This window comes from Scyliorhinus torazame, chromosome 30 (assembly GCF_047496885.1).
Source record: "Scyliorhinus torazame isolate Kashiwa2021f chromosome 30, sScyTor2.1, whole genome shotgun sequence".
In the NCBI taxonomy this organism is placed as follows: domain Eukaryota; kingdom Metazoa; phylum Chordata; class Chondrichthyes; order Carcharhiniformes; family Scyliorhinidae; genus Scyliorhinus; species Scyliorhinus torazame.
The window spans coordinates 16385580-16402678 of record NC_092736.1 but is presented as its reverse complement, the minus strand read 5'-3'; the positions used below and the strand labels follow the sequence as shown (position 1 = coordinate 16402678).

Sequence of the window (17099 nt, the reverse complement as noted above, 5' to 3'; positions counted from 1 at the left end):
TCTATGATCATTCACCTCATCTACCCCTTGCGGTGACACGTTCACATTAGAACAAAGAACAAAGAACAAAGAAATGTACAGCACAGGAACAGGCCCTTCGGCCCTCCAAGCCCGTGCCGACCATGCTGCCTGACTAAACTACAATCTTCTACACTTCCTGGGTCCGTATCCCTCTATTCCCATCCTATTCATGTATTTGTCAAGATGCCCCTTAAATGTCACTATCGTCCCTACTTCCACCACCTCCTCCGGTAGTGAGTTCCAGGCACCCAGTACCCTCTGCGTAAAAAACTTGCCTCGTACATCTCCTCTAAACCTTGCCCCTCGCACCTTAAACCTATGCCCCCTAGTAATTGACCCCTCTACCTCGGGGAAAAGCCTCTGACTATCCACTCTGTCTATGCCCCTCATAATTTTGTAGACATTCTCGCCACTCTCGGAATTCCCCATTGGATTTATCACTAGCGACCTTACGGCTGCCAGCTTTGGAAACTGACAATGACCATAAGCTTATGATCGCCGTCTAACTTGGTTGGGGCGGGGAGGGGATTCGAGCTTGTATGATGCCCTGCTGGAACGTGTGCCTGTGTGGAGTGGATCAGGTGGAACTGTGATGACCTCCCCTCGCATATGCCCCGATAAGCCTCACTGGCTCAAAGGTGGTAACAAGGGCAAGTGATTGGAAAAGCTGTGGGGAGCCCAAGGACCCGCTGTCCACTAAGAATCCGAGGAAAAAATGGACAGAAAATTATTCAGGAAGAATACTGGTCTCTGCTCCAATGTGACCAACATCTCCAATAAAGAGGAACCTTTGAAATCCTTACTAGATATCCATAGCTCAACATCATTCACAAACATTCGGTTGGTTCAAATATTTCTCCAGCTGCTTCGCTTCACTCACATTTCAGATGGTTTAATGCCAAAAAAAGTAGCTTATCGTCTTTTGGTCATCACATATCCAAAACAGACATGAAATTACCCATTCCCACCAAGTACAGGTGAACCACAAGTCTCACTGACACACCTGGCTGTACATCGTACTCACAATTCATTTCCCAGTATCGTAAACCGATGAGACAAGACAATCTAATATATAATAATTTTCAGTTCATTCGCCTTAGAAGGGCGGGGAGCTGAGGTTTTAAACCTACAAGTGGTATTGATGGATTTCAGGTTATGAATCAGTGTAGGAACCAGGACCACAGTTTTATAGACAGATCTATGACCCCCCCCCCCCCCCCCCCCCACCCCCCACCCCCCACCCCTTCCTCCCAATCTCTTAGCAAACAAGGCTTTGCATCAGTTGTGGAACCTTGTAAAGTTACCCCTTCCATCGCATCTCAGTACATTCACTTAGAAATAAACATTGCCTTCCCACTGAGCATCGATTATTTCTTAACTAATTCAGGAACAATGCATCCACTGACCAACCTAGAAGGCCAATTCACAAACCGATCACTCGTTATGTTAAAGAAAACTACTGCTTGTTTGAGCTTGTGCCTTTGTGTGCCACTACTAACAATGTTTTAGAGTCACCTTTTCTTGAACCGCTTGTTGCCTCCTATATCTCAGTCAGGCTTTGCCCTTTAATGCTCTCCTTTTGAGCCTTTGGACTTTCCCAGTGTTGTACCTCAGTCTTCTGAGGCCTCCGCTAAATGTTAATCCCTGATAACATGAAGGAGGCTACGCTGACGGGTGCTAACGTATCAATGCACGCAGCCCATTTTTAATCAAGCTAGTGCAATTCTGTCACATTGCCAGGCTTAGAAAGTTATTCTAGACAGTTCCTCTGACGATATTATCAATGGCGGAAATGTTCATAAAAGAAATGCACATTTATTTGAATACGAACAATTGTATTTAGAGGCTCAGGTGGCTTCTGATGCGAAGTTCTTAAGTGAAACAGCACCTTGCCTATCTTTCTTTATCACACCTCTTGTTCGCTCAAGCCCTGATTCTAGTTATCTTATACTTAACACCTTCAATCGCCCGATAAAGACTCCAGTTAAAGATGCATTAATAGAAAATCCTGCAGGATTGCAAACATGACCAAGCCCGTAGATCCTGGCAGTGCCCTTGGTCGCTCTTTTAGCCCCCACATTTCAAACATAATCACTGATCCGACCCCGATTTTGATCACCCCCCACCCACCCCACACGCACCCTCACCCCCTCCTCTCCCACCCCCCCCCTCCCCCCCCCCCCCCCCCATCCTGCAAACCCCGCCTCCCCCAGTCAATAAGGGATTTCACTCACCGAAGCATTTACTTTGGTTAGTGGCACGGTCAACAAAGACTTTGGCAGAGATGACGTTGCCAAAAGGCATGAACATCTGCATGAGCTCAGCATCCCCAAACTCCTGTGGCAGATGGTAGATGAACAGATTGCAGCCCTCCGGTCCTGAAGGAAAACAAATAGCGCCATTAGATATTTACAATATCCAAGTGCCAAGGTACTCAAGATTAAACCGTTCCACATCACTGCACTTTGAAGAATGCAGAGGCGAAGGAGTAACTACCGACGTGTATGCCTTCCCGATGGGCATAATTCATCTGCCCAGAACCAAGGAGGGTGTCCCATGTCATAGTGATTTATCTCAGGAGCAACTGCTCTATTGGAACAGCTCATCTCGGATCCATTTGTAAATAGCGGCTGGCATTATCTTCAGACAGATCAACCATGGGGTGCCGATCCTGTCAGTTCGCACTAATGATGAATATACGGCATGTCTCAAGCATAGTGCTTTGGACATCTTGGGATAGAATATGCATTTGCTCTTGGCTCCAGAGAACCCATGCAGTGCAGAAGGAGGCCATTTGGCCCATCGAGTCTGCACCGACTCTCTGAAAGAGCACCCCGCCTAGGCCCACTCCCTCACCCTTTGCTCATGACCCCACCTAACCTGCACATCTTCGGACACCAAGGGGCACGGCCAATCCACCTGACCTGCACATCTTCGGACTGTGGGAGGATACAGGAGTACCCGGAGGAAACCCACGTAGACACGGGGAGAACTGTTGAAGTCGATGTTATGATATGAACGGGTTGGGCGGGCCAACTACCATTGGACCATTGGACAAACCATCCAGGGGTGCAAGTTAATGCTCGGGGGCGCACAGGTTAAAATGCCACACTGGAAACTGGTGCAATTTGATCAATTAATTAATATATTGTCATGTGAGAGTACCCTTTAAGAAATGGGTGTTTAAGAAATGTACCTTTATGAAATGGAGCTGCTCATGTTACTGGAGTGATGTCAGAGTGTGGGTGGAGCTGAGCTCTACTTCTGCTTTTTAGTTTCAGTTTGAGAGCTTGGGTGTGTCTGTGTTTTTCAGGGAGATGCTGTTGATCTCTGCCATGAAGGACGATCTCTTAATCATTTGGTGAATTCAGAAGAGTTATAAATGTTTTCAGTCTTGAATGTAAGCCCTAATGTGTTCCTGTTTGAAGGTTTGTTCAGTCTTTTGGATGATAAAAAGGACAGCATACAGGTTATTTAGTGTTGTATTCTTTGGGGTGTATTTGATTTACTGGTTGCTAAGATGTTCACTGTTTGTTTTAGAAAGGTTGACAGGAGTTCATAGAATAAACATTGTTTTGTTTTAAAAACCACTGGTCCATTTTCTGCTGTACCACACCTGTAGAGTGGGCCGTGTGCTCCCCATACCACAATCTATTAAAAGTTGTGGGTCAGGTGAACTCCATGATACACTTTGGGATTCTCTAAACCCTGGCCCATAACAATTGGGGGCTCGTCCGGGATAAAAATCTATCTTTGGATTGGCTTAGTGAACTTAAAGACAGTGAGGGGTGAGCATATTGTGATTGCTTTTCTGGGGCGAAATTCTCCAGAAACGGCGTGATGTCCGCCGACTGGCGCCCAAAACGGCGCAAATCAGTCAGGCATCGCGCCGCCCCAAAGGTGCGGAATGCTCCGCATCTTTGGGGGCTGAGCCCCAACCTTAAGGGGCTAGGTCGGTGTCGGACGAATTTCCGCCCCGCCAGCTGGTGGAAAAGGCCTTTGGTGCCCCGCCAGCTGGCGCGGAAATGACATTGCCAGGCGGCGTATGCACGGGAGTGTCAGCGGCTGCTGACGGCATTCCCGCGCATGCGCAGTGGAGGGAGTCTCTTCTGCCTCTGCCATGGTGGAGACCGTGGTGGAGGTGGAAGGGAAAGAGTGCCCCCACGGCACAGGCCCGCCCGCGGATTGGTGGGCCCCGATCGCGGGCCAGGCCACCGTGGGGGCACTCCCCGGGGCCAGATAGCGCCGCGCCCCCCCCAGGATCCCGGAGCCCGCCCGCGCCGCCTTGTCCCGCCGGTAAGGTAGGTGGTTTAATCTACGCCGGCGGGATAGGCACTTTAGCGGCGGGACTTCGGCCCATCCGGGCCGGAGAATCGAACGGGGGGGGCCCGCCAACCGGCGCGGCGCGATTCCCGCCCCCGCCGAATCTCCGGTGCCGGAGACTTTGGCAACCGGCGGGGGCGGGATTCACGCCAGCCCCCGGCAATTCTCCGACCCGGTGGGGGGTCGGATAATCTCGCCCCTGTGTGGTATTTTAGTTTAAGTGGGGAGTGTGTTGTGGACAATGGCTCTTTCAGAGGCTCAGAAGTTTTTTGGGGTGGAGACTGTCACACGCAATTTCCGTTGAAGGAAGAAGAAGGAAAAAATGGACTATATTATTGTACCTGTTTGCGTGTGTTGTTTTTTGAAACAAAAAGTATATTTACTGTGTGCATTTCTTAAAGGATGGTGAAAAGGTGAAAAATGAAACCTCGGCAATGTGGTTGACTCTTAAACGCCCTCGGGGATGGGCAATAAATGCTGGCCCCGCCAGCGATACCCACATCCCATGAATGAATAAAGAAAAACACAGATGCCAGCCAGTACTAGCCCTTCCCCATTGGTCAGGGCCCTGTGCCGAGGCACGGTGTATTTCATTGTAGGTCTTCCTCTGGCCATGACCACTCACACCCTGAGAATGAATGAATCGGGCTTCTGAGTCACCTCTAGCTGCCCGCTGGGTACACTTGCGTAGGTTTGCAAAGAGGACGTGGTTATGATCACGACTACCATTAGACGGTCTGCTAGCTGTCTGGCTTTACGGATGAATAATGACCACTTGACGATTAATGCAATCCGTTCTCAGTAACAATCGGTGCCCTTATGAGAAAGATATGGGGGGGCCTAATATTATGACCCCAAAGGGCACTCAATGGGCGGAATTGTCTCATTTCTTGACTACAGTCCGAAGATGTGCAGGTCAGGTGGATTGGCCATGCCCCTTGGTGTCCGAAGATGTGCAGGTTAGGTGGGGTCATGGGCAAAGGGTGAGGGAGTGGGCCTAGGCGGGGTGCTCTGACCACTCGGGTGGGAAAAGCCCTCCGGCGGCACTCTGCTTTTCTTATAAACGCCAGCGACATTACGGTCGGGATTCTCGTTCTGAGTCCGTCCCATTACTGCTGACAGCGAGGACGGAGAATTTGGCGCTCAGCCAGATCTCCCAGTTACTACGTCACAGCACGAGGTGGGGAGTTAGGGATTCTTTTCTACATGGCTGGCCCGCTAATTATATTAAAATGTTCAGACTTACATCCCAATGGGGTTCCCATCATCGCATGGCGAGAACCCCGTTGCATCACTGGTGAGGAGCGGGGACAATCGAAGGGGGAAATCTCATCGGTGTAAAAGTGTTTGTGGATTCACCTACCTCTCCGCCATTGCCAGCTCCCGAAAACGGGGGCTGAAAATCCCCCCCCCCCCACCCCCCCCCACCCCCAGTGTTTATTCTGTTCCTCTCAACTGACTGTTTAAAATGCTTCGGGAATGTAGGTTTGACTGAAACCCATTAAAATGCCGGGGAAAGGGCAGGGCAGTGGGACTAACAGGGAGCCAGCAGGGGTTCAACGGGCCAAATGGCCTCCTTCTGGGCTGAAACCTTACTTTGATTCTATGTTGACTTTGTGCCCGGGGATCATTCCCCAATCATAACATGCTCCTTAAAATGGTGGACAGAGGCCACATTCTGCGTGTCGGAAATGGTGAGGCAGGGAGTCCGGCGAGGGTTTTTAAAACAGAACGAGGTGGCTTCATGCACCATTACAACATTTCAGAAACAGTTCAGCCTTGTGGTGAAATGCATAGGCATATCTATGTATAATTGTACATAGTTGTACCAATGTATATATCTGTATATAAGAGCATTGACCAACACATGTAGGGACAGTTCTGACATCCCGCCAGCAGGTGGAACCAGACACCGACACAGACATATATATAGCGGGGGACGGACAGGAGGCGGGCACTTGGCAGTAGGATGGACAAGGGGAGAGGCATCTCCCTCCACGATTTTGTAATAACGGAGATGAAATGCATAGTTACCATCAACAATAAACACTTGTAGCAATTATATCTTCGTGGTCTATGTTTACCTTCATGGTCAACGAAGCAACCGAACACAACAAGCCTTTTCACAAACATTTTTAACAAGTGGCACATTCAAGAGAATTTAGATAAATTGGTGAATGGGTGAGCAAAGCGTCGCTGCGCTAAAGGGCAATCTTCTGCTGTGCTATGTACATCGACCAGCCGATGTTTAGATCGCTGAAAATGTCTTCTGAAATGGTAAAAAAGGACTGTCCAATTCACACTTTCAGATGACCATACATCCATGGAATCAACGCAACTTTTAACAAGTTACTGCTGATGGTATGTTAATTGTATTGCTACGATACACAGCCGCAGGGAATTGTTCAATTAAGTGCTGAGAGCACTTACAAAGGGAGACTGCTGGGACACTGGGTTGCTAGGTAGGAAGCAGACATATTTAATGCTGCATCCTGTGAATAAACAAATCATCAAGAAAAGTATTAATGTCTAGTTTCATACTTCACTGAGTGGCTTGGGATTGAGGTAACAGTCACTGCCAGCTCTACATTCCAGAGGTATTTCAAAGCACCAATTTTGGAAGGAACAAATGGAACTGATTACCGCACCACCTTGAAGTAGTGTAATTGATTATCAGTCGCAGTATTAGTGCCCCTGATGATGCGCAGTCATTTTGTGTAAGGGTGGCTGGCCCCTTGATTCAATATGTTTGTGCTCCAAAGCATGCAGTCGGACTCAGATCCACCCTCTTTTTCCTCAATCTTCCTCCATTCACTGTGGGACCTCAGCAGGGCTACACAGGAAGAGGGACAATCAAAAAAAGACAATCTGTGCCGCTCATTCTCGGCTGCCTCCAACTTGTCGCCGGAGAGAGTTGGGAACAGGCCACCCAGACGCTCGAAAACGATTGGATGACAAGTGGACAATCGTTGAGCGAGGGTGAACTGCTAATGCTGTTCACAAACCACAAATATGATCCAGTCAACTCGCAATGGTGTTGGATTCATCTTGTCTGGAATCTTTTACGTTGAACTGATTGTTGGGCATTACATAATGCCAAAAGGCCAGGCTCTGTCATGACAACTGGGCCTGATTGGATTATTCGTGAAGGACGAGTTATAGTCACTTCATGAGTGGAGCTATCTGTCACGCCAGATCACATATGCACTGTAGATTTTCTGCTTACAGAAAGCTGTACATTCCAAGAAAAACCCTCCAATTTCAGTTCATCATGCTGCTTTGCGACCAATAGTTCCCATTTGAAAATGAAAATCACTTATTGTCGCAAGTTGGCTTCAAATGAAGTTACTGTGAAAAGCCCCTAGTCGCCACATTCTGGCACCTGTTCGGGGAGGCTGGTACGGGAATTGAACCGTGCTGCTGGCCTGCCCGGGTCTGCTTTCAAAGCCGGCTATTTAGCCCTGTGCTAAAGCACCCCCTGCTGGGGGGTCTAACCACCTTTCAAGTCATTTAAATTAGGGCCTGTTTCTCACAGGCACTTTTAAATTGTCACAAAAAGGCGCTTTTATGTCAAATAACGATAATTAATTCACCAGCTGGAAAGCGGAATTGAAATGTTAAAAAACAGCCTTGCAGCCAAAGATGGCTACCCCAATTTGCATCACTGCGCGTTACACATTTCAATCCATTGGGCTGGTGAAAGCATGTCTGCATCGACCTATCAAAGGGCAATGACTTGAGTGAACCATGTCTCTTGTCCCCATTGGCAACGCATCAAAGGCAATCAATTGGCTGAGGCAACCCATGGGACTAATCGCTTGGACAATTGGACCCTGGCCAAGAGGGAGTTTTGAGACATAAACTCATCGAGCTACAATGAGAATGCATTAAACCCAATCACTCGAACAACAGGACCCTCACTGTGAGAGGGGGCTTCCGTGACATGAGCCGATTAAAGTTGCAAGGGGGGGCTACACTAGTGATGACCACTCTCGGATCACTGGGCGTGTTCATGTGACAGGCCCACCCTTGGTGTGTTTAAGAGGACAAGCAAGCTGAGACACTGGTGCGATAAGATCTGAGTGGGGTCGTTCCTTCCTCTGCCTCTCCCACCCGCCTTGCAAACTTTGAACCTAGTCTGCTGGCCATGAACAACCAGAAACACCCCTGTTGCTGACAGAGACTTTGTAAAATAATTTAATACAGCACTGCCGTCTCCAAGAGAACAGGCAAATCAGCTGCCTACATCATCATTTTCAAACTCAGGATCGCGACCGGCGGTAGAAAGCAGGTCACACGCCCCGTACACTGACGTCACGTGTTCTGGGTGTGCTGGTGTGAGCTCCAGGGCCTCTGGTGAACAATCCATAAGGAAGAAGCTGAAAACAGGAACAAAGCAGCATAAAGATGAACTCTTGAGGTGTGGGTTTATTAGTTGTGGCACTGCAAATCAGGATGCAAAGCTCATGTGTGTGAGATGCAGGGAAGTACTGGCAAATGAATGATCAAAACCCTCAAAACTTCAAAGGCGAGTTGAAGGACAAACCTCAAACCTTCAAAGGCGAGTTCAAGGATATTCCTCTTGATTTTTTCCAACGGAGGCAGTGAGAACTTAAATCGTCAGCTGAAGTCCATGGCGGAAATGCAATATTGACGAGCAACGCAAGTGAGATCGTGAGGACCAAGCATGCTCACTTGCCGCATTAAAGGGAAGTGAAAATGGCGGGTCATGAAGTTCTGGCAGCAGGGTCACGAAGGTGGGCTGGCGGGAACGGGCAGAAAATTCCTGCCTGTGTGTTCCTTGTATTTTGACGGACTCGACTTTGGCCAACTTATCCTTCCCCACTCTGTAATCTGTTTCTGTACGACCTGTTATGTGTGTGTGTGTGAGACAGTATTTTATTATTTTACTTAAATGGGTTTAAGTGCAATAAAGAAACCTCTTTCTTTGTTCAACTCAAGAAACCCTGACTGAGTGGTTCCTTTAAGTTCACAGCATGTAAACATTTAAGTACCCGCTAAAGTGGCAAGCATATCCTTTACAAAACACTAAAGATCGTTGCGGTCAAACGAGAAGGAAAAGCAGCGAGATAATCCACCCCTCCTCACCTGATTGTAACGCAGGAAAAACACACCTCTGTTGACGCACACCGCACGCGGAGTCTTCTTTTGTCGGGGTATTTTGAACAATGCTGTTTCAAAAGTGGCAAGGTCACTGAAGTTAAATTAGGCAAAGGGTCCTTTGTCTTACCTTCTCTCTGCTGCTGAGGAATTATGGGGGGTTGCTGTGGGAACGCCTGACTAATAGGAGCATAGGCCGCTGGGTACGCCGCTGTTGGGTTGCAAAAGAAGAAATCAGCCTGGTAACTCGGTTAATTCCATCAGCATATTCAAATAGTGCGAGCAATCAGCTCAATTAATTTGGTCACTAAAGAACAGGGCAGGAAATATCCAAAACTACTGGCACGTAACGCAGTACTTTACAGCAGAGTCTGGGACATCCTGTCATTAGAAAATGAAGTTCAATCGCGACCAGTACGCAAAAGAACGTTTGGTTCAACAACAATAATACCACAGCCCAAACCCTGTCTGAATGACAAAATCCAGAGGCCAAACAACAGTAATACAACATCCTAAATCCTGTTCAATTAAAAAAGCCTATTGCCTTCACAGACAAATACTTTCCCATTTATTCCTTGAAAAATAAATAAATTTAGAAACCCAATTCATTTTTTTTTCAATTAAGGGGCAATTTAACGTGGCCAATGCACCTACCCTGCACATCTTTGGGTTGTGGGGGTGAGACCCACGCAGACACGGGGAGAATGTGCAAACTCCACACGGACAGTGACCCAGAGCAGGTTTCGAACCCGGGTCCTCGGCGCCGTGAGGCAGCCGTGCTAACCATTGGGCCACCGTGCCACCCTTCCCGTTCATTCCTTACTTTACTATATTGTCAAAACAATGCTACATTTTGAAATTGTATTTAAGAGTTTAAGGTTATTGACAGTGCTTCAATGGGTCTGACAGTGTGCACAAGGTCCTGTTACAGTTATTTATGATTTTCCTTTGCTTCGGGGACTGTTGGAGATCCTCTCTATCGCCCCAGCCCTCCACCAACGTTCGGTCATATCTGAATGGACAAGGGTTATTATTTCAAAGATATGTGGCATTGTTGGCTACACATCTGGCATGTTACCACTTCGCGCCCGCAGCTTCCCATGAGGCCAATTCATAGTCCCAACCGCAGAGACGGGTGAAGAACAGAAGAACGTGGGGTGCACGTCCAAAGTTACCTGAAGGCAGCAAGACAGGTAGATAATGTGGGATACATCTTTATTAGCCGAGGTACAGGAGATAATAGCAGGGAAGTTATGGTGAAGCTGTATGAAACGCTCGTTAGGCCACAGCTAGAGTACTGTGGGCAGTTCTGGTCGCCACATTCCAGCCCAGGAAACATCCTGGTGAATCCCCTCTGCACCCCAGCCCTTGCGGAAGCCCCCCTGGCAAGCGGCACAGCTCCCGGACGAGTGCGGCGGCGCTGGACACAGACCGTGGCCGCCATGCCGGGTTCCCGACCGCTCAGAGTGCACGGTCAGGAACTCAGCCCATCAGGGGCGGAGCATCGATCCGGTGACACGCGATAACGCCATTTCGGACAGGGCGGAGACTCGAAAGCCAGCGTCAAACCGGTGCCGCCCCCGATTTGGGTGTTCGAAGGGATGCTCCGCCCGATTGCCGATTACAATATCGGCGTCGGACAATGCAGAATCCCGGCCCACATCTGAGACAAGAGTAACCCTGACAGAGGCCTGGGTGCAGATTACCTGGCTGCACTCTCAATTAGGGAATGGAGCATGGAGCAGAAGGACCTAAACAAGGGAAGAAAAGGAAAGAATTATTTGATATTGCAGTTTGTTTATTTATTTCTTATTGGCAGGAACTGCTGTAGCTTATTTACTTACTAAGATTCTCCCTCGGCAGGATCCTCTGCTTCGCCGGCAGGGCACCCTGTCCGCGGGTTTCCCGACGACGTGGGGTGGCCACAATGGGAAAACCCATTGGCCGGCTGCCAGGACCGTGGATCCCGCTGCCGGCGGGGGCGCGCCGCGTCGGGAAACGGGGCTGGCGGGGCGGAGAATCCCGCCCAGGATTCTCAGCACCCTAATGCTAAAGGCACTCACACCAAGGCTCAAGAAAGTGCAGGCCAGGGAGATAACCTGATTACCCGTTCCATACCGCCAGTGAGTGCAGAGTATGCACAGCAGGGATTAACCCTTCAGTTCCCCCACACATAGCTACACACCAAAGTGTTTAAGATCGGGAAAATGTTACGGCCAAGTCAGAGGGAATTTGAACACGAGTGAGGCCATTCAGGGGTGATGTCAAGAAGCACTTCTTCACAGCAAAGAAACCTGGAACTCAATCCTTAAAAAGTTGCAGAGTCTGGGGATCAAATGAAGATTTCAAAACTGAGTTTGGTCAATTTTGTTCAGGGAAGGGTTAAAAAGGCCGCGGCGGCCTGTGGACGGGGTTGCGATACAGTCAGCAGCGATCTGATCGCAGGCTCAAAGGGCTGAATGGTCTCCCCCCCCCCCCCCCCCCCACCCCCGATGCCTCTGACAGGACTTAAGACATTGTTAACAGACGCTAAAAATTCCAGACGCAGTCCGCGTTAACTTTTTCATTTCTGATTGAAAATTAAATTTGTGTGCGGATTGACAGGCTGACAGCAGGCTGCTGTCAGACCAGGAATTTTTAATTCCTATTTGTTTCTTTGATAAATAAATCGTGGCATGCCGCCCAGTCAATGCCACTTCTGCCACACAATTATTCAGCACACAGTGCCAACTCCTCCTGGCTCCAGGCAGCGAAGGTGTCAAATGGACTCATAACGCAACAGACTGCTTTGGTTTCTGTGCACTTTTCTTTACTGTTGCGATGTGACATTTATTCAGCGGGGGGCGGGGGGGGGGGGAGGAGGAGGAGCGTTTTCCTTCGCTTTATTCCGAGTAAAAATAATTAGGGAATTGAATCACCAACCCAGCCGTTGGTAGGCCCTCTGGTTCAGGCGGAGTGACTGACACAGACTGGAGGTGGTCATGTCAAGCGCTACACGGGGAACTGGGCTGGATGTAGGATGCACAGAAATGAGCCTGCAATCTGTTCCGCGCACCTGTCAGAGAATGCCAGCCATCGCTGCCTGGACTTAAAAATCAAACTTTGCTTCTCGCGAAAGTAGAATTCTCTTTATTGCCTCTTCGGTTCGTCGCCGTCCCCCCCTTCTCTTCTTTTCCCTTCTGCAGCGCGCTGAATAAATACAGCAAATACTACCGCCATTCCCGTACCGGCCTCCCTGAACAGGCGCCGGAATGTGGCGACTAGGGGCTGCTCACAGTAACTTCATTTGAAGCCTACTTGTGACAATAAGCGATTTTCATTTCATTTAATTTCATTCACCCTAGCTAGTCACTGCCAGCACATCCCACACAGGGGTCAGAGTATTCCGGCCGTTCCTCACCGGCGGGATCTTCTCTGATGCTGAGGAACACACTGCGGAGAGGGTGGGTGGGGGTGGGGGCCTGGAAAATCCCGCCCAAGATTCCTCTCACCCGTCTTCAACCAACCCTATCAGAGAATCCTTCCATTGATTTCCCCCTCTCTGCTGTATCCATGCTGTTTGCCTCAGGTACTCCCTGTGCTCTGAAGTATTTTTGATGAAGCAAGTGCCCAGTTCCAGATGAGCTTGAGCAGCTGTCATTCAGTGTCTCATTCAGTTCTTTATGCGTGTGGGCCTTTGGGATGAGTCTTCAGCAGCTATTTAAGCCTGGGAGGCTTGTGAATGGAAATAGGTCCAGTGTCAAACCAGATTCTCCACCTCCACACACACCAGTGCATTTTCTATCAAGGACCGGGATTCTCCCCTACCCGGCGGGGCGGGGGGTCCCGGCGGGATGGAGCGGCAGGAACTACTCCGGCGTCAGAGCCGCCCCAAAGGTACGGATTTCTCCGCACTTTTAGGGGCCAAGCCCTCACCTTGAGGGGCTAGCCCCACGCCGGAGTGGTTTGCGCGCCGCTGGCCGGCGGGAAAGGCCTTTGGCACCATGCTAGTCGGGGCCGAAAGGACTTCGCCGGGCGGCAGAAGTCCGCACATGCGTGGGAGCGTCAGCGGCTGCTGACGTCATCCCCGCGCATGCGCGGGGGGGGGTCTCTTACGCATCGGCCATGGTGAAGGATCGGTGGGCCCCGATCGCGGGCCAGGCCACCGTTGGGCCACCCCCCGGGGCCAGATCGCCCCCCCGTCCCCCCCCCAGGACCCCGGAGCCCGCCCGCGCCGCCTCGGCCCGCCGGGAAGAGAGGTGGTTTGATCCTCGCCAGTGGGGCAGGCATTCCAGCAGCGGGACTTCGGCCCATCCCGGGCTGGAGAATCGCCGGGTGGGGCCCGCCGACCGTCGTGGTGCGATTCCCGCCCCTGTCGAATATCCGGTGGCGGAGAATTCGGCAGCCGGCGGGGGCGGGATTCACGCCAGCCCCCGGCGATTCTCCGAACCCCCCGCCCAGGGAATGGAAACTCAGACAGGTTTTCTCCCCATCTCCTACTTCCAAGGTCCTTGAGGACACTTGGGGTGAGCTGACTGCTGCTGTTGAAGTCAAGAGAGAGATGGTAACCGAGTGATAACCACTAATCTAGTAACCCAGTGGCTCAGGTTCACGCTCGAGGGGATAGATAAAGATCCCATCATGGAAGCAGGTTCAATTAATAACTCTAGAATAAAAGGTAGTCTCAGTTATGGCGACCATGCCAACATGTATCCTTTCTTCTCCTACTTCTTGGGCAGTCCCTCAGCATCATTGACTTAATTCCACTCAAGGGAGGTGGATTCCGCGGTGGCTGAGTAGTCCGATCCTGGTTCTGCAGATTCTGCCACAGGTTTTGCAGGTGGCGTTTGATGAAGTGGGTGGGTGGGACACACTGGACTCTGCGCTTTCCTTCCGCTGTTTACGCCTGGCCTCTGCGTGCTCCACCCTGCGGGGCTCCAGGTGATTTCCGCCTTCGCGGATGCTTTTTCTCCGGTTTGTGCGTTCGCAGGCTGCTGATTCCCACGTGTCGACGGGGATGTTGCATTTATTTAGGGAGGTTTTCAGCGTGTCCTCATAGCGTTTCCTCTGCCCTCCTGGTGATCGCTTGCCGTTGCGGAGCTCGGAGTAGAGCACTTGTTTCGGGAGTCTTGTGTCGGGGATGCGGGCAATGTGGCCCGGTACATCGCAGCTGGTCGAGCGTGACCAGTGCCTCGATACTGGGGGTATGGGCCTGGGAGAGGATGCTCACGTTGGAACGTCTATCCTGCCAGTGGATTTGCAGGATTTTGCGGAGGCACCGTTGGTGATATTCGCCACAATACCTTCCTGGTCGTGAGGCAGAATAGGGAAGCCCCTTTACCCCGCGTTCCGCCTTGGCTGCCTTTGTTCAGCTCCCTGCTCCCATTCATTTTCACGTCACTGAAGCTGTTGGCGCTAACTGAGGTTCTGATTTAGGATTTATCCACTCCGATGAGCTGACAGAACCCGGATTAGCCATTTTCCAGGCTGCAAGTCCAGTGCGATTGGTACGGGGTGGAAACTGGAGCAGAAAGCCATTTCAAGGATTGATCTTCCTGGCTCATCATTTCAGTGCTTTGGAGAACAAAGAAAGATCGGCCGGGGCGGGGGAAGCATACCTGGTCGGCAATCTGACAAATTTACCACTTAGTGACCATCAACGCACTGTGGCATCCGCCCGGAGTGACTCTATTATAAGTCCGGTTGTAAGTTCAGCTGTAACCTCTAATGGTGCTCAGCATTTCAGAATGCGGTGAAGTGGACGGGAGCTGACGGCTCAGTCTTTGAGGGCCGAAGGGCCTGTTTCCGTGCTGCATTGTTCTTTGTTTTAGCCCCCATCACAACACATAAAGGGTAGTTGAAAGCTCGAACTTTCGCTCCCCCCCCCTTTCCCAATACTGAGGAAACTGGGCTAATTAAAGACGGAGATGGATGGATTTGTGTTGGGTTAGCATGTCAAACGGTATGGAGTAAAAGTGGAGAGATTCGGTGTAGACCAGTCCTGATCTAATTGATTGGCCAAGCAAGCTGAGCATATAAATAGTGACCTGACAGAACTCCACCCAAAATCAAAAGCACATGGGACAGAAATGGGGAGTCACAGCACTTGTGCACACTACTGTCAACATTAATTTAATATAACAAGGTCAACAAGTCCTTAAATTCTTCCTCAAGGTTAGGCACCTCCCCCAACAAAGAGGCTGCCGTACCCCTCCCCCCCCCCCCCCCCCCCCCCCCCCACCCATCCAGAATGCTTCAGTGTTCTCGCAATGTCCTGTCAATTTAACACAGTATAGATCATTTTAATTCTGGTAATTGATAGCACAATTATGTTTTAGGAAAGACATCACCATTAAGCCAACTTCATAGTGATCTGATGGTCATTGAAATGATGCCATCAAAACAGAACAAGATTGTCCATTTTGGATGTTTCATTTGCATTTTTACAGGCACTAGATCACTACAGGGTCTCCTCAAGATATTAAGCTCAACTATTCCTTCCACAGTGTGGTGGAAAGTCACCCTGAGATTAATGCCTTGCGATTGACTCTCAGAATCTATTTTAACGTTTTCTCCCAATCCCGAAAGAGCTTATTCTTGCCTTGGGCCGGAGTCTCAGTGGCAATTATCCCAAACCATCATTGTTCATATATGAACCCGGACTCCAGGGGCCAGGGGCCTATCTGACCAGGCTGGCGCCTGGTCCAACCCTCGCTCAACGCCCCATCAATGTCCCACACAGAGACATCGAACAGTAACAATCGGGCAGGAATCTTAACTAATTGGCCACGTTCTCTGGTGCAGAGGTCTTGATGCTGAGTGTGGCTCAGTTCAGCTGACACGACAGAGACCACTGATCGAATCGGGAGCCCTGGTAGTTTTACTGGTTCAACATAATCATGGAATGATACAGCCCAGAAGGAAGCTAATTGGCCCATTGTTCCTGCGCTGCTGATTTGGTAGAGCTAGCCAAGTCGTCCCACTCCCCACTCCACTTTCCCCACAGCCCTGGAAACGTCTTCCCTTCGAGCATCTATCTCAATTCTCTTCGGTAAGCCACTTCTGCTACCATTCCACTTTTGGGCAGTGCAGATCGGAGCAACTCACTGTGTAGAGAAACGAAGTATCCTCGGTGGACCCAGATAGAATGGAGAAACAGATCCTTTCATCTGGCGACAGCCCCGTTCTCGCGCCATCTGTACCCGCACATCCCATACAAACGTATTACGATGTTACTTGTTAGCGCAACACCAAATTTGACTTTAAACGAGGAACCAGAACCGAGACGAAACAGGCCAGTTAAAAACAAAAAAGGCCCAAATTAGGAATGCAATATTAATGACCTGTATAGTGCTGCATGCCAGCGTAAGCTTGCTGTAAAGGATCGGCCACTGTTGGGCTTTGTGCTGGAGAGAGAAAGAGGAGGTAATAGCAGAGAATGAATAAGGCAGATTTGTCAGTGTAAATCACAACAGGGAAGCACAAAAATACCCCTCCTCCCAAAGCAGAATGGAGCAAAGTTATGGAGTAAGAGGGAGAGTGAGCGAGAGAGGAGAAGGATTGAGGCCACACTGAAGACATAGATTGTTTAGCATACAATAACCACAAGAAAACATAATACAAGTACATAATCTAGAAGCACACTTAGTACGTGT

The 17099-nt window shown here is 49.9% G+C and overlaps 1 protein-coding gene across 11 annotated transcripts in view; it reads right to left on the bottom strand.

Annotated features, from left to right (window-relative positions):
- The window catches only part of LOC140404397 (CUGBP Elav-like family member 4), a 977034-nt gene that overhangs the window by 54603 nt on the left and 905332 nt on the right, over positions 1–17099 (bottom strand). For 10 of the 11 annotated variants that reach the window (XR_011938498.1, XM_072492862.1, XM_072492869.1 and 7 more), the window contains 3 exons: positions 16788–16850; positions 9596–9676; positions 2256–2399 (listed from right to left, as the gene is read on the bottom strand). Coding sequence is in view for 10 of the 11 variants with exons in the window: in XM_072492862.1 (XP_072348963.1) it covers positions 2256–2399; positions 9596–9676; positions 16788–16850 (288 nt within the window). In the remaining variant the exon portion in view is untranslated. The remainder of the gene's footprint in view (positions 1–2255; positions 2400–9595; positions 9677–16787; positions 16851–17099) is intronic. The other variant, XM_072492868.1, reaches the window with a different exon arrangement.